Source organism: Pundamilia nyererei, unplaced genomic scaffold (genome assembly GCF_000239375.1).
Source record: "Pundamilia nyererei isolate P.nyererei 1_Seehausen unplaced genomic scaffold, PunNye1.0 scaffold00079, whole genome shotgun sequence".
In the NCBI taxonomy this organism is placed as follows: Eukaryota; Metazoa; Chordata; class Actinopteri; order Cichliformes; family Cichlidae; genus Pundamilia; species Pundamilia nyererei.
The window spans coordinates 485,329-509,536 of record NW_005187480.1 but is presented as its reverse complement, the minus strand read 5'-3'; the positions used below and the strand labels follow the sequence as shown (position 1 = coordinate 509,536).

General features: G+C 43.4%; 1 protein-coding gene across 3 annotated transcripts in view; it reads left to right on the top strand.

Moving 5' to 3' along the window:
• LOC102196931 (transcription factor COE3) overlaps positions 1-24,208 on the top strand; it is a 139,708-nt gene that overhangs the window by 7,527 nt on the left and 107,973 nt on the right. For all 3 annotated transcript variants that reach the window (XM_013912039.1, XM_005737733.2, XM_005737731.2), the window contains exons 2-5: positions 10,448-10,604; positions 12,974-13,037; positions 15,674-15,729; positions 20,776-20,849. In XM_013912039.1, coding sequence (XP_013767493.1) covers positions 10,448-10,604; positions 12,974-13,037; positions 15,674-15,729; positions 20,776-20,849 — 351 coding nt within the window. The remainder of the gene's footprint in view (positions 1-10,447; positions 10,605-12,973; positions 13,038-15,673; positions 15,730-20,775; positions 20,850-24,208) is intronic.

Below are 24,208 nucleotides of genomic sequence, written 5' to 3'. Positions count from 1 at the left end.
CTGTCTGTAGTAAACCTCCCACAGACTGAGCCCCGTGTTGTTTCACCGAGTGTTTCAGTCTTATTCCGTCTGCGTCTGATGCAGGATCACCGTCACAGTTCAACACATCTGAGCTTTAAACTTTAAGTCTTGGAGGAAAACCATTTTTTAAGGAGGTTTCCATCAAGGGCGACTCATCAGTTTAGGTTTGAGCGTACCTGACAATAAATAACAAGGAAGAATGTGCAAAAAAATCATCGTTATGCTACGATGATTTTTTTTTAATGTTATGATTTCACAGTTTGGTGGGACGGTTATCACAGGAAAGACTGAAAAACTCGACCCAGGTCTTTGAGTCTCGTCCAAACCTTAACCTCAGTTATTTGTCAGATCCGCTGTTTCTTACACAAACTTTGGGAAGTTTCTAATGAGCGACGACTTTTAAACGGTCATTTCTAGAAACTCTGTAGAAGCTGTAACGATGAGGGGGAGATTTTTCTCACGCTGTTGGCAGGTGTGTGTTTATAATGTGTGTGTGTTGGAGCTTCAGGTGAACAGATTTCCCTCGACCCTCCCTGAGAGGAGGAAACGGGAAGAAAAAAGAGCGAGCAGAGTGAGCGATCCGGTCCTCCACGCCCCGTCTTCGTCCTCTGGGGTGATCAGGGCGAGTGGAGGGGGAGGCGGGTGGCGGGTGAATAAACGTCGACATGGGGATTTCCCTCTTTGGCGTCATCCGTCATCAGTTCAATCATGGAGCGTTTGGCGTTCTGCTCGGCGGTCCCCCGTGGTGGGCGGATTGGTACTCGGAGACGGGCTGTGGCGTCTGGCAGTGATGGATTCTCGCGCTGAGAGACTCTTTTATCAGAGAGTCGTAACTCTCAGCGGCGGCCGCAGATGATGAAGAGGTCAGCCGAGGCCTGCGCTCGCACACCTTTTTCTCTGTAAGGCTTTACTCTCTGAGTCTGGCGAGGAAAAATGCATTTCCTCCTCCTTCTCCTCACTTAAGTTAAACTCTGAACACCTTAAAAAACAGCCGCCGCTGTCTGTAAATCCTGCCCACCACGCCGTCCTCCTGGAAGTGCAGTGGTAGAAACAAACGCCGACACTCTGCTGAATGTCAGCCGCCACGGGCAGCTCGGCTAATCACGGGAGGCGAGAAAGACAGGAAAAAAAGCTGCAAACAATTAACCCGAGAGGAGCAGGTGACCACGCTAATGGGCTCGGCCTGTGTGTGTGTGTGACAGGGTAAAGGATGTGTTTGGGAGGAAACAGCTGACTTCAGGAAACGTGCAGCTGTGTTAGCTCAGCTCTCATCCATCCTCAGCAGGGGAGGTAAAATATTAAAGCATCACAAGAAGACGTCTCTCTTCATAAACCCAAAGCCAAACTGAACTCTTGGAAGCGGCTTCTTGACCACAAAAGCTCAGATTTACAGAGCCCCGAAGGCACCGTGCAGACCAGAGTCGATGAATAAATGCACCGTTTCTTTCCCCCAGAGGAACTGGAGGAATGCACCTGAACGCAGCACGCATGACGTGGTCCAGAGAGCAGTGAAATCTACATGTGGACCTAAAAGTTCTGATTTTCAGACCAAAGAACCTGAAATGATGAAATATCTGCACATCTCATACTTCACTGTATTTGGAGCCGAGCGGGTCTCGTAACCCGACTGGTGCTCGGCTTTGTACGAACCCGCGCACTTCCAGGTTATAAAATTAAGTTTTACTCTCTGAAAGATCCAAACGGCCAAAATGTAAATTGTCTGATAACTCTGAAATCAACAGTTTTGCATTTTTCTTATTTAAAAACTGGAACCCTGAACGCACCAGTGAGGACAAACATGAAAAGTTTTGTTTAAATCGATTACTTTCGGGGTTCAAAATTTCAAGTTTATCTGTTTTTTCTTTCTGTTAGTTTTCCATACATACGTGAATTAAACTGGAATAATTACACCAAAGTTCAGACAAAGTTTTTAAGCAGTTTGTTTAACAAATCTCTTCTAAAAGAACCTGTTTCATACTGTATGCACACAAATATCCTTTTGTTGTCATTTGTGAATTGCCTTAAAATGATAAATAGAGGAGCTCCTGGTAATCAGATTACCTTGGTCAAGCAGGAATACTTAGAAATTCTTAACCTTGAATGCGCAGCACCAACTGGATTAACAGATGATGCTTTTATCCACCAAACTCCATTTAAAAAAAGAGCTGTTTAACTTTTCGTGTAACACTCTCAGTGCGTGTGTGTGTGTTGGTTTGACGTTGTAAGGTAAATGTTAATGATTTGGTTGTCGACCGGTTGGTGATTTTAATCCTGTTTGTGTTTTTTCTTTTTATTCGTGCTAATCGAAGGTGAAACTGCAGAACAAACAGCTGCAGGTCGGATTTTGACGTCCGTGAAATCTCGTCTGCTTTTACACTTAGATGCATTTTCACACATTGAACACCTCACAGAATGCACTAATTAGCACGCGTACTCCTCTCACACACACACACACTTGGTCAGAAGTGTGTGTGCAGAAGCCCCTCAGCTTAAAGACTAATTTATTGGTAATTGCAGCATGACAGGAGCAGCCATTCCAGCATCGAGCCACCGTTTCCCCGAGCCAGTCGCCCTAATTAGGAATGACACACACTATTAAGGTGCATAAATGGAAATCAGTCAGCGGGCGTTTCCTCCCTGACGGCGCCCGCCACCGCCGTTGAACCCACAGCAGATCGTCGCTCCACCAGAAACCACCCACAGTGCATTTCTCACGGCGTCATCATTCTTAAACTGAGAGGAAGAGTAGGTGGAGTTCCTCCAGGAATACAGCATAGAGCACACGTTCATGTAATCTGATTACTTTTAAATTATCATTACTCTGTGCAAAGTATAAAAAAACAAGTTGCACAATTGATGTAAAATAGGTGGTTTTTACCATGGAGTTTGGTGGTGGAGCTGAGATCGATGAATATCTGTCCAGCTTTGTCAAAGTTACACAAACTCACAGAGTTGCTCAACTCACAGTGATTTATTTTAGTGTGTTGTTAAATTCTCGCTCTTTGCTCTACCCTCATCGTACGCTCCACAGTGACGCTCCACAGCTAGGACAGCAGCTCATTGACTCCGTGTGCTCCTTCAGAGCTTTGCTCCAGCAGATGGGCTGAAACTGTATTTAGCGTGTGCAGACTGCATTTTATAGACAGTCTAACAACTTAGGTAACATTAGAGCAACACAAAACTTGCACATGCATGTATTCCAATTATTCAGTCGTGCAGATTATGGGAATTTTCTGGGATAAACGGCAAAACAGGAGGCGGCCCGGAGATGGTTTTAAAATACAGGAGAAACACAGGAAGTATGGGAGTGCTGGCAGGTCTGCAGATTTCTGTTTTATGAATCGCAGCTTCAGATGTGTGAAACGATGAATTTCCTCTTGGTGCTGAGACGTAACATAGCTGCTCCGATAAACGAGAAATGTAAACTTAGTTATAAAATCTAAAGTTAAAATATTTAATATCTACATGCACGGGACTGTGTGGTCACTGTATGTCCACAATATATCATTTGGAGTGTCGTACTGATCTGAGTGTTCTGACACTGTTTGCTTTCCATACGTACTTGTGTTTACTCAGAATAATTAAACCTGAGGATCGGGAGGGGAGGCGGCGTTTGTAGATATGCTCTCAGCGCAGAGCTGGCTTTGCTCTGATGCTTTCAAACGAAATTTTTGTCCACACGAAGACGGACACGTGCGATCGCGCTCAGACGACCTGCTGGCCATCTCCTCGCCGCTTTTCAGCCTCGACTCATTAGTTCATATTACACGGCTAATAAGAGCTAACCGAACAGGTGTGTGTGTCTGTGTGTGTGAGAGAAACAAAACACACACGTCTGATTGGGTAAATGTATTCATGGGTAATTGTGCAACCTGCATAAATCAGCACACACACACACGCGCACACACACAGAGCAGTGCACAGGAACAATATGTGCATATTTTAACAAGCCGAACTCAATATCCACAGCAATTAGAGAGGAGCTGCTGCGTGTGTGTGTGTGTGTGTGTGTGTGTGTGTGTGTGTGTTTCTGCTAATTACATTCATTCTGGGTGGCTGCACAGGATGAGATTTCTGTATGTTCAACAGTAACGTGCTGAAAGAAGAAGGTAACCAAACAATCTGTTTTCTGACCTCACACCTCTGAAGATGCACCTCACCTGCCCGTTTGAGGAGGCCGACGCCGCGTCGTTGTTAAAACTTCACGTGCGCGTGTGGGGGTGTGTGTTTGCGTCCCTGCCTGCTGTTTGACAGCAGATCGTGCTCCTGGTGAAAGCAGAACCCTTGAATTGAAAACGAGCTCATCAGGATAAAATGATGTGTCTGTGATAAGTGTAGATTTGTGTAGTGAGATTACCTGAATGATGATTCAGCTAGCTGCTGTCGATGCTACCTGTAACAGCTCCCCTCTACATGTAACTGATGAGCGCGTCCTCGGGTTCCCATCAGCCTCGGCTGCTCTCCGTTTTTACCTGTGAACAGCTAATGTGCTAAACAGGAAGTAGGAGCCGGGTCGCAGTTTGGATTCAGAGCTGACAGAAGTTACTGCTACTCCTGCTGTGATGAGATTACCGTTCAGTGTGTGTGTGTGTGTCCTGTCAGGGTGTGTTTGCTGTGAGTTTGTTTCCAACTGAATCAGATTTAAACATCCACCGTTTATTTGATTAACATGCTGGCAGCCAGACAGACTGTGTGCATGTGTGCGTGCGCGCTGTACGGCTCATTAGGCCTGTGTGATGTGTGTGTGTGTGTGTATTTATATGTAAGTGTGTGAGGCAGCAGGCCACACTGGTTAAAGACTCAAACAGCGGTCACACTCCATCTCCTGTTTGATTAATGTCATGGTGTGTGTGTGTGTGAGATTTATTTTCCAGCTTGTGGAGGATTCGCAGTACCCGGTCTGATCATGAAAGCGTGGCTCTGAGGGGCCCGGTGGTCCTGCATCCAGAGCTATGTTTAAACAAATACACAAAACACTCATGAAGACAAAACAAACAGAAGGACACAAAGTGTGTGTAAAGAGAAAGAAAACCTGTATAAAATGTGCAAAATAAAAAGAAGCAGATATAAAATTACTGAAGGACGTGTGTGTGATGGCTGAAGGACAGCCATCACACACACCAGGGTGTGTGTGATGGCTGCATGTCAGGTGTAAATGTGCCTCATGGTGGCAGCACAGTTTGTGTCTCCTGCTCACTTTAAGGTTGATTTATTCTGCTTTTCCTTCTTTACATATATGTCGTAATCTCCAGTTCCAGGGTGGATGTTCAGATTACATGGTGACAGATTCAGAAGTCATAGAGCGGTCAGACTAAACACCTCATCTCTAATATGGTCATCTCAGGCACAGATGCCCTGCCTACCTGATCTTCAAATCTTGTGTTTATGAGGAGCTAAAAAAATGATCAATGGCACAAGTGCCAAAACCTGCAGTTCCTCTAACATCCACCAGAGGCTCCAGCAGTGAGTCAGTCCCCACAGACTCCCATGTTAAAGTTTTACAGCGGAGATAAACATGTTTACAGCCTGATACACAAACTGTCTGGTCTCTACAGTGAGAATTTAAACTCACCTGTTTAAATGGTATGATGGCTTAAAATGTGCCTTATTAAGAGCATGGCCTCTTTGACTGACAGGTGGATAGTGACACAGGTAGCTGTAGCTGCTAGCTGTCTGCTAGCTTCACCTGAACTGGACCGGGCTCTTACTGCATCTGACCAATACTATGGCTGCTGTAAGGCTACTGTACTAAAAGGGCGATTAGCAGGTATCTGAGTCTGTGAATCTCCCATATCATCTGTGGAAACGTTATAACTTCATGGTGGCAGCTCAAACTTTAGCTCTGTGGCTTTAAAATGAAACTAGTCAGTTGGGTCACAGGTCGAGCTTTTATATAAATTCTGCATTAGAGTCAAATATAAGATTAATAAGGACAGTTCGGTATTTAACATAATTACCTGTAAATGAAAGGAGGCGACTGAATTTGAAAGGAAGTTGCGCAGATTTGCAGAAGTTTGGATGAGAGGCGAGAGAAGGAAAGACGGAGGTTTAACTCAGCCACCGTGAGCGTGTATATGAACTGACTGCTCCCTGCACCGGCTGTCTTGCTCAGTAATTGTTTGCACAGCGCTCAACACGACTCCTGCTGACCTTTAATTTCAGACTTTGCAGTGGAAACGTGCAGATCGGCGGCCCTCATTTGCCTCGTCGTGTTTGTTCTCTGTGTCTGTGTGTGTGTGTGTTTATTTATTTATTTTTCTCCTCTCTGCCTGTTGGCGTGTGATTTACACTCCGGGCATGTTCGAGCGAGCCGTGTGCCATCGATACTGTTTTTATTACACCTTGTGCCAAGTGCTAACAGCCGGATACGGGCGGCGCTGACGAGTGGATGCAGCCGCAATTAGCATAATTGAAATAATAATGCTAACGAGCCTTCTGAGTGGAGGCAGAGCAGAGAGGAGAGGGTGGCGATCGGCTGCGTGGACGGGCCGCTGCAGATCATTGTGTGTAATTGGGATAATGGGCTGGTTTAGTGGGGGAAACGATGCTTTTGATGGCGTTCGGGATGAAACAGGTGCCAAATTCACCGAGCCGCTTGTCTCGGTGTTTGTTTGCTTTAAAATCCACATTTATGTCAGCTTCACAGCGATATTAAACACCAGCAGGTCTGCAGGCTTTGGGTTTTATGACTCCAAAAATGTGCTTTTATTTAAGTTATATCTGAGAAAAGTGTGCAAACGCCCCAACGACTGAAGTGTGACAGGGATTCAGACATCCCAAACCGATGCCCTCCTGCTCTGCAGTGTCTTTGCACACTTTGAAAATCAGATTAGACTCAGCGTGGCTGATTCAGGCCTCATCTTGGTGCGTGATCGCACAGGACGCCTGTGTTCAGAAACGGACTCGATACCAGGCTCCGTTTTAATGTTGTGGCTCATCAGTGTATGTTTAATTTACCCTGTCATTTGAAGTCAGAGGTCACCTGTCCGTAGACCATCACTTTCCATCACTGATGAACTTCTGGAGTTCATCCAGGTCCAGATCAAGGAACGTGTTGCTGTGAGAGGGGCAAACGTTTCAGATGTAACTCCATAAAATATCACAAACTGATCCAGATCCAAGAGTGGAGGAACTCTCTACCCTTATTCTATCAGGTTTTCAGAGATCACAGCAACCAGGAGACAGAAAAATGAACTATTGACATTAAACCCATTAACACCAAAGGCTTCAAAGGCGCTTTTACTGAGAGTTTAACAAACCTTTGAATTCGGCCCTTTGCCTTGTTGGCTGCTGGCCTGTTGGAGACTCTGTCCCTCAGTGATTGTTGCAGTTTGACTGTTTGTGAGCACGATTACTCTAAAAGCTTTGGACAGGTTTGCATGGGAATGACTTGGAAAGGAATAACTTTGAGCTGATCTGGATTTATCTCCAGCAATTTTTCGAAGGGTCGGAGTTGGATTTTGACAGTCGCCTTTTGTCATCCATGCTATTCGTAACGTCTAGGCGTAGAATCTCTAGGCGTAGAAAAGGTGGATGGTCACCGGTCGAATGGTGTTTTTGCTGATGATATGAAGGAGCTTCCTAAAAATGAGCTTCCTAAAAATGAGCTTCCTCTGAAATGGTGCTGGGCACCACCTTAGAGGACAAGGTGAGGAGCTGAGCTGAGCTGCTTCTCCATGCTGAAAGGAGATAGCGGAAGTAGTTAGGGAAGGAGGCCCTGGGACGGACCCAAGACTCGCTGGAGAGATCATTTCATTTCCCCCTCATCCCCATCCGGTACCAACAGATCGCTGCCCCTCCTGTGCCTGGTTTTGTTAGAGTTTTCTTCCTGTTAATAGGAAGTTTTTGCTTCCCACTGTCGCCAAGTGCTGCTCAAAGTGGGTCGTTTGATATTTGGGGTCTTTACCTTATAATACAAAGCGCTTTGAGGTGACTTTTATGGTGATTCGGTGCCTTATAAATAAAATTGAAGTGGATTTAATTTATTCTCTCCTGGCTGGGAAAGCCTGCTGGGGAAAGAGGGTTTGGGTATCTGTGCTTTGGCTTCTGCCTCCATGACCTGGAGACCAGACTTCACAAGTGAATGTCCACTGAAATACAAGCAATCGGTACTATTATCAGGAACTTGGGGTCCAGGAAATTAAATCAGACTCAGTTTTCTCCATCTTCATGTGAAAACTGACAGATAATCGGTTTTGTTTACTGACTCGTATCAAAGACGGAGCCTGTTTGTGGGCTTTCGATGCTGTTTTATTGTTGAAGGATTTATTTTTTCGCTGTGTTTCCAGCGTAGCTCCTGTCAGGTGTATGAAAATAGAAACATGGATAAAAACAGATGCTTGTGGAGTTTTTTCCTTCTCTCGGGATCTCATTGAAAATATCTGTCGGTGAACGTGTTGAAGACTTGCTCGCTGTGATTCCTCTCGGTGTTATTTTTACTTTAACACTGTTGTGTTTTCTGACACTCAGCTGCTCTTATTCCCACCGAGCCCCCCTTAAAACCTGACCGACACACACCTGAGCTGCTCCTCCTCCTCCTGGAGTTTCTCTGCAGACTCTTCACTCGGCCAAACGCTGCGAGTTGGAGGAATTAGCTTTCAACAAACTGGCCTACAAATGAGGCATTAAGCATTGGTAATGGGGGTGCAGAAAGGTCACGGCTGTATTAATCTGCCGTCTGGGGAATACACCCGTGAGCCGGGAAGCTCGGAGACCGAGAGAGAGCACGGGCGAGCTTCCAAAAACAAACCCTGAGCATGAATAAATATTTATCTGTGCCCCGGCGATCATATTGATCATAAAGCGTTTTAGGAAACAAAACGAGCAGGAAAATGAGATTGATGTAAAAATATTCAGCTGCTGTTTGGAGCGTCTCCCCCTCGGACACATCGCGCTTCTGTGGGCTGAGAGCAGAGGTCTGTTCCTGCTGGAGCATTGATTTTATTTCAGGATCAACAAGGATTTTTTTTCCATACCAAAATAAAATCAGCCGCTGACACTGTTGATGTTTTTGCAGCTTTCACACTCAGTTAAAGGCTTCCTCAGATTCTGGAGGTTGGAAATCAAAAGCAGGGTGACCTCTGACCCCCAGCCGGTGGTTGTTTACATTATGATAATCAGCATTAGAAGCAATACTCTCGGTAATGATTTCATTTCTGCCTCCCTTTTTATTGAAATGTAACAAAAAAATAATTTAACATAAAAATTTGTTTGTTCTTTTGTTCTTTAGAGTTTAATTTGCTGCCTTTGAACTCATTTATTTAACCTCTTCCTGCAGCAACAGTTTATCATGTGACTTTGCATCTCTTTATTTAATGTTAATGAAAGCAGAGGAGACGCCACATCCCAATATCTGTAAAAGCAAAGATTAATTATAACCTTGTGAAGGCCAGAAAACTCACATCACCCTATTTTTTATTTATTTATGTGTCCGGGTTTATTTGTAAAACCTTCTAAATCTAAATAATAAAATGGCAACGCATACCACAGCGTCTGTGATTGGTCCGCTTTGTGGTAACGTTGCGTGTATGACACTGTGTGATGATCAGCACAAAGACATGGTCGCTGATGTCGTATCAGGCGTGTCGTTCCCAGTCAAAGCGTCTCCTGCGTTGGATTAATGTTTTTTGTTTTCCCCCAAAAACTCCTGAGTGATCGTTCTCGCTGTCTTTCACAGCGACTAATCTAAACCACGCAGCAGCACATTAATGACTAACCTCACGCTGATCATGTCTCGTGTTTTCTTGGCTTTAGTTTGATCCATTTTTGGCATCTTCTTCCTGTCATATGATGGCGTTTGTCCCTGACCAATAGTTTAACCGTCATCCTTCGTCTTCACTGTGCTAATGTGTTCATATTACACTAACTATAGCTCTGTAGCTAGCCACCAGGTTTCTCACCATTAACCATCACTGCTGTACATTTTAGTTCTTTAGAAATACTTTGGACAGATTACGGTATATCGTCATACATGGAAGCTAGCTAGCTAACTGCTTACTAACCTCCAACTGCTAAGTTGACATATAGGACATGGTAGTAAACACGTGAAACTGGTTACCTTGACATCCGGATCTTGGATTGTCCACTAGTGACAAACTGCCACCTTCAAAGGGAAGCACCTTAGTCATTCTGATTACAGAAGAAAGAACCAGTTGTAAACCATTAATGTTGTTTTCAGTAACTGAAGCCACTTGCCCAATGTTCACACATGATTATGTCCACTCTGAAGATTTGGAATTCATTTCATTTAATTCTTCTGTTGTTGAGCTTTTATTAACTCCAAGTCGAAAATGATCATCCCACTTTTAAGGTGCCCACCACAGCAACACGGGCCTATAAATCAATATGAATCAATTCACTGTGCTGTCCAGATTAGTGTGTGTGATCCTGTTGAGTTGGAAGGTAACGTTTTCTTTCTCTGTTTCAGTGGGGTTGGTTTAGCCCGAGCTCACTTTGAGAAACAGCCTCCATCCAACTTGAGGAAGTCCAACTTCTTCCACTTCGTGCTGGCGCTGTACGACCGTCAGGGTCAGCCGGTGGAGATTGAGAGGACTTCCTACGTGGACTTTGTGGAGAAAGACAAGGTGAAAAGATTTTTTATTTCTTCAAGAATCTTCTTCAGATTTTAGGTGTTTTTTTTTTTTAATTTACATCTTTGACAGGAAAAGAAGAGGTCAGGTTTTTAGGCTTAAAATTCTAAAATGCCAGGAAAAGATCTAATTTGTAGTAAATGTTCCTACCTTTCATACATCAGAGGCCCATGTCAGGTAATGTCCCCTTAATTCTTAATCTTAAGCAAAGCTCTTATGGAGAAAAAACGAAGGAAGAGAACAAAGGATGAAAAGAAATCTAACAGGACTACAAAATAAAGCAGGAAACATGTTAATGATTAACAGTAAATAGCAAGAGCCCAGTGCATGTGGTCAGAGCAAGACTTACAGGGAACGATTTTAAAGTAACACAGAAAGCGGTCCAGAGGTTTTTTGAATTTTGAATCGGGTATTGTTTTATGTTTTATTTTGAAGGTTTAACTCTGAAAACTGCCATGGTACTTTTTTGTAGTCAGAAGTGACCATGTTTGGACGAGAGGGTAGAGCTAAGTTAGCAGCTAAGGCTAGCTAGCTTAGTTAGCAAGCTTCATTCATAGCTTCACACTCAGAAACAGATACCTGCTAATCAGTATCATCCAGATAAAATCTTACAATTTCTCTAAAACTGGAACTCAGACTTCTTGGACAGTCTGTTAGTACAATTAAACGCACAGCATCATTTAAAGTTCGACATTTTAACATGCGAGTCCGTGGAGACTGGCCTTCTGCGGAAGCCTCTAGAGGACACTAGGGGAACTGCATCTTTTGACATTTTCATTAGTTTTATTTTTTGATTTTTAACATTTAAATTACACCCATTGAGCTGGTGATCCAAATCTGTGATGTCTGTGTTTTCTGATCTCATGCTGCCCTGTCAGCTGGATACAGAAAACCTCAGTTTTAATGTGTCTGTTGGGTTTAATGAGCCCCAGTAACAACAATGAAATCCTGGTTATGTGGAACTTCATCTGTAAGACGGGTCCCATGTTGAAAGAGAATGTTTTGGCAGTTAAAATGAAGTGTAAATATCCAAAAATACACAAGTTTGGATCTGTTGTTGACAATATACAGAAAGTACATGAGAATCGCTTCCGCTGCTAATAACACTGGTGATAATCATAATAACATCCCGACAGGTTTGTGGGTGTTTGTTCTTTGATCGGCTGCCAGCTGGCACCATATTCTCCTCTCTACCCACTCGCTCACCTCACCTCTGCTTTGACCTCGAGTCTCTCGCCCTGATACCCCCCCAACACAAACACACTGGGACTGAGCCAACACTCCCGGGCACAGTTGGCACCGAGTGGCCGACCAACGCAGGCTGAAAGGAGGGAGAGCGAGGAGGGGAGGCATGATAAAAAAGGGGAGTAAAGGTTGAAAGAGAGAAGAGAAGAAAAAGATAGGAGGAAAGGTCAAGACAGAAAGGAAAGGAGAAAAGAGGCGGATGGATGGAGAATAAAGGATGTTTTTAACTACAGAGTCTGAGGCACAGATTACCTGACAGTTAAATGCATGTTTAGGCGTAATTAGAAATAAAACCCTAAACTTTTCCTTCACACAGGTAAGAAAGTGATCAGAGAGCTGCGGAGGTCAGGTATGGCATCACCTGTCCTGTCGACGAGACCTCCAAAAACATTTCAGAGTAAATTTCAAAAATAAAAGCTTAAACTCAAATCTGTTATTTTCCTCATAAAACAGTGATGCTTGGATGCAAATGATGGGTGTGAAATGCATTCTGGGACGTGTCCTGATAACACAGAGCATGAACGTCTTCTAATCTGACTTTATTGGAGCTTTGTGTTCGTTTCAGAGGAGCATAGGGATCAGGGTTCAGAGAGGTCAAAGGTTACAGGGAGTGTCATTCAGCTGCTAACTTAAATTAATTTCAGTTTATTGTTTTTTGTGTGTTGTTTGGTTTTGATTTGCTTGGAGTCTTTTGCTTTTAGTATCTGGTGTGTTGCACTTGACCAAGCGTGTAAACACCTTTAACTGAGAGATTCTGGCTAGACTGTGGTTAGGTGGCGGTGCAGACTCTTTTTTTTTTTAGCTTTTACATTGCTCTTTCTTACTCTTTGACAGGAGCAGAAAACATGAATAGCAGGCTAATATGATACCTAACAGCTCTAATATTTGGGAAAAGGACCATGGGTCCTCTGGACCAGCTTTTGTTGACGACTTGTCATGTTTCACAGCTCGGTGAGCTCAGCAGAGGCGTCCTTTTAGTGGCTTTTACTTCAACACATCATCAATCATCATCTGCTTTTCTTAGGATTTCTAAATAGCCTTTCTGTAATACTTTCTTACATGTCAAATGCACAGTCAGGATGTCGTTGTTTAACGTGTACTTTGTGTTTTTGTGACAGGAGTACAACGGCGAGAAGACCAACAATGGAATCCACTACAGGCTACAGCTCCTCTACAGCAACGGTGAGCCGAGTGTGTGAATATGCCACTGATCTGGAATCAGAGGTGGAAGTCTGTATAAAGGAAAAGGGTTGAAAATGCTTTCTGTAACCTGTAAACATCCTGCTAGCGAGTCATTTTTGAAGGTAGAAAAAGAAAGAAATTACAACTTTTTCCTCACATATTTACTGTCAGAGTTTTTCCGTTGCTTCCTCCTGTTAACTGAACCCTGAAGAAGATTTTCCTGTTTTTGTTTAGTCCGTTTGTAGCTCCTGACTCTGAACCAGGGCTTCTTCATTAGGACTGGTTTCCAGTTGCACTAAGCCAGTTTGCAGAAAACTGCAGCGTCTCTTTATTCCAGGTCCAGGTGTCTCTTGTGTTGGATGAGGCTCTGGTTTTTTCTCCTTTATTTTTCTGTACAGACGAAGTTTTTAAACCCTCTTGGTGTAACTGCAGCTCACAGGCTCCTGGTATCCCCGACTACTGATATCTATTCAGAATAGAATCGCTCTCAGATTTCAGTGTGAACACTAAGTTTAGCATCAGGACTTCACAGTAACCCAAACCACACAGCAGACTAATTAATGACTAACTTCGTGTTTTGGATGGATCAGAGGTTCTTTGGCCGAAGTTTGGTCTATTTTAGCATTTTACGTCAGTGCTGTTTAGTTTTAAAACAAAAGTCCAAAGTTATATCAGAGCAATAGAGTTTAGTTTAAAGAAATCCTTCAGTCAGATTAGGTTGTACCATCTGTAGAAGGGACTAGCTAGCTCACTTCCTGTTAATGTCTAACTTTGCTAAACCTTGTACATCCTGTTTTTCAAAAAGCCACATATTGATCAGTTTATTGGAGCTGAAAGAATTTGGAGTTTGATTTTAGGAGTGTTTGAAGCAGGAACGAGTTAATGAAATCAGACCAGAGGCAGAGAGGATGGTTACAGAGGCAGTAGAGACAAAGACACGAAGTAAAAAACAGCAGGAACAAACGGGTTTAATAAATCCCTCTTCTGATTGGTCGTTCTTTGTAACATTTACGTAGGCAGAAGGCTGTCACGTAGTTACGGTAAGCGTGACGGCGACGAAATTCAGTAGATCTAGTGCAAGTGAGACAATCATGTTGCAGAAAGAAGCGTCTGCCTTTCGCAGCATGTAAAAAAGCTACAACGAAAGCACTGATGATGCAATCTGAGGTCAAAGCATAATGGAAATAATGCCAATATTTCTGCTAATTCTCAATGTTCGTGATGAGTAATGAAGGCAGATGTGAAGCAGCCCGCTCTGCCAGCATGCTGCAGGTTGTTTAGGTCCAAGTCCAAAAACCCATCAATAATATGTTCCTTACACTGGAGACACATTTGCATGTGCTGTGCTCTTAAAGAATGACTGACAGCCTGAAATTAAAGCCGAAGTGAGCCGTTTTTAAATGCTGCTGCTGCTGCAGGTCAGCCGAGTCTTTGTTCAGGCTGCATTTTAGATTTGCAGTATTGATTGATGAAGTCGAGTTAATGATCGCTCTTTCCCACAGGTGAAACTGTCTGTGTTGGTTTGCGGTTGAACTTTTCCTGGATGATTTAGAGTTTAGAATTAGCGGAGATGGAATTTATATTAAAGGTCACCTCACCGGAGTTGGAGTTTAACTCAGCTGTGCACTTTTAAGACTGCGAGGCTGGAAAAACTTTTTCATTATCAGCACGCGGAGCGGCGGACATCTGGAATATCTGAGCTCTGTTTTGTCCATCGGTTGGTGGTGGTGGTGTGGTGTGGTGTGGTGTGGGGGAAGTGGAGGGATCTTTTGCTGATTCAAAACACACAGCTCGCCTTTGTGCTGGCACGAGTCCAGAGCTGCAGGAGGAGGGCGGCCGTAATGCTCTCAGACCCCCGCAGAAACGCCAGATAAAGTGGGACATAAAAGAGCGTTTTCTTCCAAAGGGGGATAAATCACTCTAATATGAGTCGGCGTCGTCGGATTAGCATCTTACAGAGGTAATTGACCTCATCTGCAAGCGGGACGGATAGCCGCCATTTAGGCTGCAGACTGCTCAGCGCTCAGCCGCAGAGCGAGGAGTGAATCATGTCAATTAGAAAGCAGAGGAAGCTGCGAGCAAACGGCCCGCAAAGCAAGAAGTAGAGGGAAAAAAAGCTCAAACGCACAATACAATTAGAGCTGCTCCGCCGCTAACAGGTGTTCCCTGCAATTTACTTCCTCCACCCCATGTCGTGTTTGTGTCACATTTACGCCCGGATGCATGGCTAATAAAAGACAAGCAGCTCTGATTGATATTTAATTTGTCGGAGAATGAGGATTCCTTGTTATCCTTGAGGAAAAAGGCGGCGGGGGGGCCGGAGAAGGCGGCCTGGCCCATAAATAATAAACAGCTCTGGAGCAGCGCCGCTGTTTGTTTTTGCTGAGGGGTGTGAGCGACGCCGGGGCGAGACGACAAGAGCGCTAGAAAACACAAATACACAACCAGGACATGAATCGGAACAGAATTCATTTACAGCACGTTATCAGGAATCAGACCCTTTGTTGGGGGCGGATTAGCATAAGAGGCAAACGCGGGCATGTTGATGACAGTAATTTATATCTGAACTGTGTGTGTGTGTGTGTGTGTGTGTGTGTGTGTGTGTATGCTCATGCTTCTCTCTGTGTGTTTTTCAGGCATCAGGACAGAACAGGATCTCTACGTCCGGCTCATAGACTCCATGACCAAACAGGTGAGGTAGCGCACGCACACCTGAGCTCTGATTCACTCATAGTGTTTACATCAGAGTGAGTTTGTTTTACACACCTTCACATGTCACAGCGGCGTGTTTTAAATGTCACACAGCGTGTTTCTGCACAACGACGTGCAGCCTGGAGACTGCCTGGATCGAGCCCCAAAGCTGACTGAAATAAATCACAACTGGGAAATATTTTAGTGGGCTTGAATAGTCTTACAAACATCAAGCAAACAGTTGCGTTGGAGTTTTAGAGTCGCTCTATTTCCTGGTAGTTTACGGTGAGCAGAAGAAACGTCTCGTGAACACGACTCAAAATACAATTTTTCAGAGTCGTTTGATATTTTTCGGGAAACCATCTTAACCAATCAGAGCCTGTCTTCTGGCTGTTTCTAAATATTACCTATAGAAGGTTGGTAACCCTTGTGTTGTCCTCGGTTCAAAAATGGTCCCTAGGTGAATGGCAGACAAGTATATGGGAATCCCGAGGGTGACACAAGGTTATTAATATCTGTAGATTTTTGTACTGGTGTCTCATTTCTGGCTTTGAAATTCATCCCAAATACAGTTTGAGTTGTATTTTTGAAGCTATGATGCAGATCTTATAGAGGTAAAACCCTTTGAGGGATTCCTGGATCGACTCCAATACTGAATACCTTAAACTGTGCCATTTTCTTGCAAGTCCTTCCCAAACTTTATGACCAATCTCGGTCAAAAATAGACAAACTAAATAAATCAGATAATATTGTCAAAGGTGGTAAAAAAGAAAAGGGTGAAAACATACATCAAATGAAAAAAGAATTAGTGGGCAAAGAACAAAGTTGAGTTGTCAGAGTAAGAATACTGGAGTAGGTCAGACGAATGCGTTGGATCGTTGAATGTTCCATGGATCAGTCGAATGCCGACTGTCAAGATCAAATCAAATCTGTTCTTTCAGTGTGGAACACGATTGTTCTGATATGTCGCTGAGTTACTGTTAATGGAAATCATCCAGAACCATCGGAGCAATCAGCACAACAACATGATTGGCTCTTATGTTTCCGGGTCAGGTTGCTCTTTGGTTCTTTTGTGGACGGGGACGGGACGCCATCTTTGGCTATGCAGGCATCTCCTATAGATTTGTACTAAGGATTATTCATGTGTTGTGTCTGCCTGATAGTGTCCCCGAACGCGTAACAAACAAGACTTCTCTGCCGGTTTCAGGCACATAGTTCAAACCTACTGTAATCTTAAAGCCTTCTCCTAAAGTTAAAACTAAACTTTCCTGTCCTCCTCCGCCTCCTCCTTACTTTCTTAAACTCGAGCAGCACTGATGTGTTTTCCTTTCCACTCGATGTAGCTCGGGCTTCAGCTGACTCCACGTCCTCCCATCTTTCCGGTTTTCACTCACTCAGAAACCCCCGTGTGGGATTTGAACCTGTGAACGACCTCGCTGCCAACAAAAACCTCCAAATGTTTCCACATTCCTGTCAGCGCTGCCGGCTGACCTCCCTCCTCGTTCCTCCAGATCCTCCTGTTCCTCTCGTCGAGCGCTCTACCTCAGATGTTTGTCACTGTAAATATTAAAAGACATCCAAATGTGCTCGCTTCTCCTCCCAGCTTCAGCTTATTTATCCCCCGTCATATCACAACCCTCCCGGCTGCCGCGGCCCTGTCGGCATGTCACCGATCGATGTACCAAGCGGCTCCCCGACAAAGCGTCAGCCAAACCGATCAATAGGCCCTAATGTGGCGCAGCGGCGGCACACTGGAGACAATAATCCTGACACCTCCTCCATGACACACACACACCTTCACCTCCCAGTACACGACACCCCATTGGTGGAGAGGCAGGCCTGACAGACAGGTCGGCTGGAGTCCCCATGGATCGATAAATCCCCATCGAGGAGCTGTTAGGAGCCCCGCGTCCACGGGTTTGTCAGAGCGAGGAGGAGCTGCATTAATGCAGATTGGACCGTGCAGCGATGCAGCTGGCACAGTAACTTCTGCACAGTGAGTCACATCATGCAACAAGGCCGAGGGGCTCACACACCGGGAGACCCCCGCGGGAGGTGTTTGTGCTCCTTTTGGAAAATATTTCTGAGCTCAAATAACTCATATTTAACCCTCTCAGGCTCAAATTAAACTTTTTGTTGCTAATGCACAACCAAGTCCTGCAGTGGTACTCCTGAGTACAAAAAAAACTCATAAAATATGTATGTGGGGTAATCAGGTTGTTAGTTTTTAACTGTTGCAAATCGGCAACGCCTGCCTCGAGAGGGTTAAGAAATGTTCAGCACACGTTTCTCACGTCGTCTTAAGCGAACTGTTGTGAAGACTTCCTCAAGGTAGGCCTCGTCTTCCTGTTTTTAACCTTTTGTAAAAATCAGCCTCCTCTTCTAAAACAAGTCTTAATGTGCTCCAAATCTTTCACACCCCAGGTTCATGATTTTCTCCTTAAGCTTTTTATATCTTTGGAAACCCCACGTTTTAAAACTTTCACTGACAAACAAATTTGTAACTTTCCGACATGCTCCCTTTACAAAACATGCATCAGTGCTTGAATGACAAAAACTATGCAGAGAATGAGAAACACTTTAAAGTGACATGTAAACAGCGTTTTTAGTGTCACTGCAAACACACACACACTCTGAAGGCTGCTGAACTTTAATCTGAAAAACAGTCGTTTTTGTTCTCAAAGTTTTTTTGTGAAATATTTACTCAGAACAAAATTTTAATAAAGATACTCAGTCCTGCCCAAAACATCTCACCTTTTCCAAATATTCACTTTCTAATAAACAACATTATTTTTTCCAAAACGGCCTCGTCCTCACTTTTTAAACATGTGAACGTCTGAAAATGTCTGAGGTGTGTCCCCGGAGAAAGGGGACATTAACCTGCAAATAAGCATGAAAGTGGACATGCAGTCACGCACTCACAGGACTCATGCATCAGGAATGATGATGTATAAATATCGACCACCAGTTCTCTGTGTGTGTGTGTGTGTGTGTGTGTGTGTGTGTGTGTGTGTCCCTGATGCAATCCACATCCCTCCTGGTCAAACTGGAGCGTTTTAATCCAGAGGAACAGAGCCGGGATCGGGATCAATAATGCAGAAGTGGTCGTTATCCTAAAAGTATGGTCCCCCAGGGTGTGTGTGAATGTGTGTGTGTGTGTGCAGGGTGGAGGTCTGTTTTGACTATAAAGGTGGATGAGGTAGCAGTAGGTCATCGCAGGAAAAAAGAAAAGAGGAAGGGTGAGGACACACACCCGTGTGCTTTTAGTGGAGTTCATTTACAACAACCAGGGTATTACAAAAACCACACACACATTTCTGCTTCTATCTCTGTGAGGGCCCTCTTTGAAATAAAGGAGTCCCATCACGGTGAAAATCAGGCAGAGTCAAACCCGAGCCCTCAAACCTGCACTGATGCCCTCTCCTTCCAAAAACGTCCCCATAAGGACGTGGGTCCCCACAAACACCCATATACGAGTACAATCGCACACCTAGCCCTACTCACAGCGGTCATCCGTCATCCAGACTCTGACACGACAGCTCTGCGGGGGCGAGGAGGAGGGAGAGTGGAGGATGAGGAGGGGGGCTTCATCCTGGGGCGCCACTCGCCATCTGGCAGGGAATTCTGGGAAGGCCAGAGGAGGCTGAGACCACCAAAAGGGGAGGTGGTGGGAGGTGTGAATGGTTGGAGGCCATGTTTGACTTTATTACTGGTGCAGACTGTGGATAGGCAGAGGGGGGTGACAAAATAAAAGGAACACCTGGACACATCTAAATATCAGGTGATCAGATTGAAGCTGAACCGGATGTACGGCAGGAAAGCGATGAATGCTAGTATACAGACTAAACTAGTTTAAATGGTTGGGGCGGGGGGTTGCTTTTGCATTTGCTGCCACCTATATCGGTTCGGCTCACGGGGGCAGCAGAGATGCCCGGCCGCCTTCTCCAGCTCTTCTGGAGAAACATGGAGACATTCCCAGACCAGCCGAGAGATGTGATCTCTCCTTCATGTCCTGAGGTCTTCTCCCTGTAGGACATGCCTGAAACACCTCACTGACGAGGTCTCAAAGAGGAGTCTTGGGTAGATACTGAAGCACCTCAACTGCCTCCTTTTTGGAGTCCCTGACAAATGACTGAGCTCCTCACTCGGTGTCTGAGGCTTCGGAGGAAGCTCATTTCAACCACTGATATCTGCAGTTTAACTTTTAGGTTCCTGCCCACTGCTTCTAGCCTTAGAGGTAGTTCGACTAGTTCGACCAGCTCTCTCTTCACCACAGGTCTCAGGAGGCAGAGCTGGTGATTCGATCCCTGGCTGCTCCAGTCTGCACGCCAAATACCTTTTGGGCAAGATACTACCCAACGTTGCTCTCTGATGCGTCCATTGGAGTGTGACTGTATGTGAATTTTAAGTAGAAAGTGCTTGTGTGAATGCGACGTGTTGTTTATAGTACTTTGAGTTGTCCAATAGAGTCGAGAAGTGCTTTATTAGAACTAGTTCATTTATCATTTACCACAAAGGCCCAGTAATTCGTTCCCATCACTGCAGATGCTGTGACAATCTCCCGCCTTCCCTCGCTCGTGAATAAGACTCTGAGGTACTTGAACTCTCCCACAGTAGGCTCCAGGGTAGGGTGCCCAGTTCACCTCTGACCACCACCCAGTGGGGTCCTTCAAGGTCTGATCCCCAGTTGCTAAAACTGGTTCCCAGCTGGTTTTATTCAGTTCAGAGTCTGGATGATGCTGCGGTTAAATCTCCTTAGGCCCAGTTTTAACTTTTGAATGTGAAAACTGGTTACCTCATAAGCAGATATATTTTGACAGAGTTTGGTTCTTTTAACTAGTTTAACTCGTTTAACATATTCAGCTAAAATGCATCAATCACAACGAGCTGATTTGTCTTGTTTTGTTTAACATTTGTTTACCCATTTGCAGATTTGTACTCTGTGGGAGGAAAAATAAATGAGATTGTAGGCCGTACGATTTCATGTGATGAGTTTTAAGGAGATGAGTTCTCTGTCGTAATCAGCTGTTTGCTTCTGTCCCATCAGCCCATCCTTTATGAAGGACAGGACAAGAACCCGGAGATGTGTCGCGTCCTCCTCACCCACGAGATCATGTGCAGGTAAGATAAGAAAACAGATGTGCTGTCTGTTCACCGATTCAGCGCTTGGCTCAGCGGCACTTTGGCAGGAGAGCAGGCGGCAGTTTCTGTCAAACCTGTGACTTTTTAATTTGTGTTTTTGTTCAGGCTGAAGCATGGTTTAATAACAGTGCAGTGTAATTATCTCCCTGCAGTGTGTGTGTGTGTGTGTGGAGTGTTAATTATGCTTGCAGAGGAAGTGCGTGGTTGTTAGATTGTGATATTTAAACCAAAAGATGATTGGATAATGGAGAAGTTTAGATGTGAAGAGTTTTTGTCTCTGAGAGAAGAAGGTGTTTAAAATGTAAATAACTGATCAAATTTAAACAACTGAATAACAGAATTTTGTAGGTGTGTCCAAAAACAAAGAAACTGATAGAAGCCGGCCAATCACAAATAAGCAGGCTTAATGAGACGGGAGCTAAAAAGTCTTGTTTCAGAGAGGGTGGGGGTGTAAAGAGAGTACAGTAGAATATAAATAAGGATTATTTTTGAAATGTGAATCATGCAAAGCTGCTCTAAAAGAGTCCAAGAAGGAAAATAAAAAGCTGGAAGTCATTATTATTGTCGATTAGTTTTGGGTATAATTTCTATGGAATGATGTATTCGTTTTTTGTTATATGTTAGATTAAATTCTTCAGAGGAGATGAAAACACTCAACTTTGGGAATGTTAAGCGTTAGTCTTTTGGAGGCCTCTCCAAGCCCAGAGTTTGAGCAGTGTATGTGCTTCTTCTAGGACAAATATCATCTTCAGATTTTGTGAACACGTTAGTCAGTTCATTAAGTTAATCAGAAAAGACTAATTTTGCTATAAAAATGTCCAGACACATTTTCCAGGGTCCAAGCAGTTTTCTGGCAATTTCATCTTCGCTTAAAATTCTATAAATAAATTCGTTACTAAAAATATTAGAAAATTTGTCTCTCAATGTGAATCTGTCATTAAAAATGATATATTGTTATTTACATTTAGAACACATTATTTATCTGCCTTTATTTAAACATGCAGCCTTAGGGCCTGGTTTTAAGAAAATGCGGCAAGATTTGAACACAATCCCGAAATAGTGTTGTTAATTTTACAGGTGATTCACAAAAGTTGAGCTGTTTTTCAAAATGAGCTTAGTTGGTTCAGTGTCAGGCATCAAAACAACATCAAAACCCACTGAAACAGACTGGCGGAGGTGGCACAGAAGCTTTCTGACTTAATTTGTTTCTCCATCTAATAAATAAACCTCTGTTAGATAAAAATGCACTATGCCCAAAATCCAATCACCTGTCTAACCTCGAAAAACAGCATTAAAGTTCAACCATTTTCAATGATTTTAAGCTCCTGTGTGAGCCCTGTTTATAATACAGGTCTATAATAAAATTTGTATTTGTTTGGGTGTCGTTTTCTTGGACGTTGTGAAATTCATGTTACTTTTACACAGTGAGGGCATTTAAAAATGTTTTACAGGATGTAGATTTGATGATGGTTTTACATCAGAATTTAGTTTCACTTTTACATTTTTATTTGAATTCTTAACTATCTTCATGTTTTAATCTGTACCTGAATTGTAAATCTTAAATATTGTGTATGGATTTGGTTTCCGTTGTGTTTTCTAGTTTCTGCTTTCATTCTAGTGGCAGCTTTGTGCCTGAATATATTTTCATTTCTTCCCTTTTTGAGGTATTTTGTAACTTTAAAGGTACTCCTGTACGGCTTTTTGTTATTCGAGGTTGTATTGATAAAGTGTGTGTGTACATTTGTTGGCCTGAACGCTCTGTGTGTGTTTTTGTGAGAGGAAAAAAGAGCAGCTGTTGGGTTGTTGTTCATCACACCAATCAACACGTTTCCTGCCCTGCGTGTCTCTGCTGTCGTCTGTGAGTTAATGGTTTTACTGGTTCAGACCGAGGAGTGAAGGAGTGAAGAACAACCATAGTGTGTGTTTGTGTGTAGCATGGTGAAAATAGGACACACAAACACACAAATATATAAATACAACTGAATCTGAAGTGTCAGTTGGAGCTCCAGCAGCCTGTTTCTCCACATGTAGGAAAAAAAACATCATTTTTGATGGTTTATATTTATTTATCGCTCATCTGTTTGTTTCCCAGTGTGAATAAACTGGTTAATGTGGACATTATATCCTTTTATAACTTTTTAGGGGCAGTGAATTGGTGAATGAATGAAGAAATTAGTTTACATGTTAACTAGTCTGTTTGTAGAGTTAACTGGTTTAGGTGCACTACAATAAACTGGCTCATCTGGGATAAACTGAGCCAAATGTGTTCCACAAGCTGGTTTACATTAAAACAATAAAGGGAATAGATTGGATTCATTGTTTTATTGAATTAGTACATGCAGTATATTTGGAGTTAACTGGATTGTCAGTGTATCATTTTGTATAAATCTGGCTGTATTAACTGACTTAGGCCTTAGTGCCAAGGACCTGGAGACCAGTCACTGATAGGTAAAACTTGCCTAAATGGCTGGAGAGCGGTTGCTGGGGATTGTTACATCTTTAGGGAAAAAACCTTGAAGGGAAACTCTTTCTGTTTCCACTTTTCACAGCTTCACCAGCTTGGTGAGTATTTTGTGAATGTCTGCAGAGAAGTTTGTGTCTTCCATGCAAACTATGGATGACTGCAGCTTTCTGCTGGCAACCAAAGCGAGGTTTTTGGTGCAGGACCCTCTTAGCGACTGACTGCCAGCAACCTCCAGTCACCACTTGCCAGCCGGGAATGCACATTTTTCCTATCACTTGGTTGCCAGGGTGTCACCAATCAGGCTACAGACCTTGGTGACTGAGATTATGAGTTTGCTGCAGTATACAGTAATAGTCCAGTAACGTTGTAATCTGCTCAGTAAACTGGACCAAATGTACAGCGAGTCAGTTTACATAGTAACAACTTTGTATGAACCTGAACAGTTTTTTTTCAAAATTTTTAAATTAAGTAATCACTCAGCTCATGTTTGCATAAAATTTTAGCCATCATAACATTTGAATAAATTGGTGCATATTTGGAGTAAAATAGTTGGTGTAAATCTGGAAAAGACGGGCCTAGCTACCTAGGTGTGCAGTTTTGGAGGTGGACATTAAACTGAGTTATCTATAAAATAAAAAGAGCCAAATGTGCAAAAAGTTTATCTAGAAGTAGTTTGAGAAACTGATAACTTTAAAATCAGTTTAAATATGTGGTAAATTGGGTTAAATTGGGTGCACACTGTTAAGATGTTTAATAAATAGGTAAAAATGGTGTAAACCTTAATGTAAAGTGTACACATGTGTGGTGAGTTGGTGCAAATCTGAAAATAAAATTGACAATGTTAACCTGATACAGTGTGTATAGTAATCTGGGT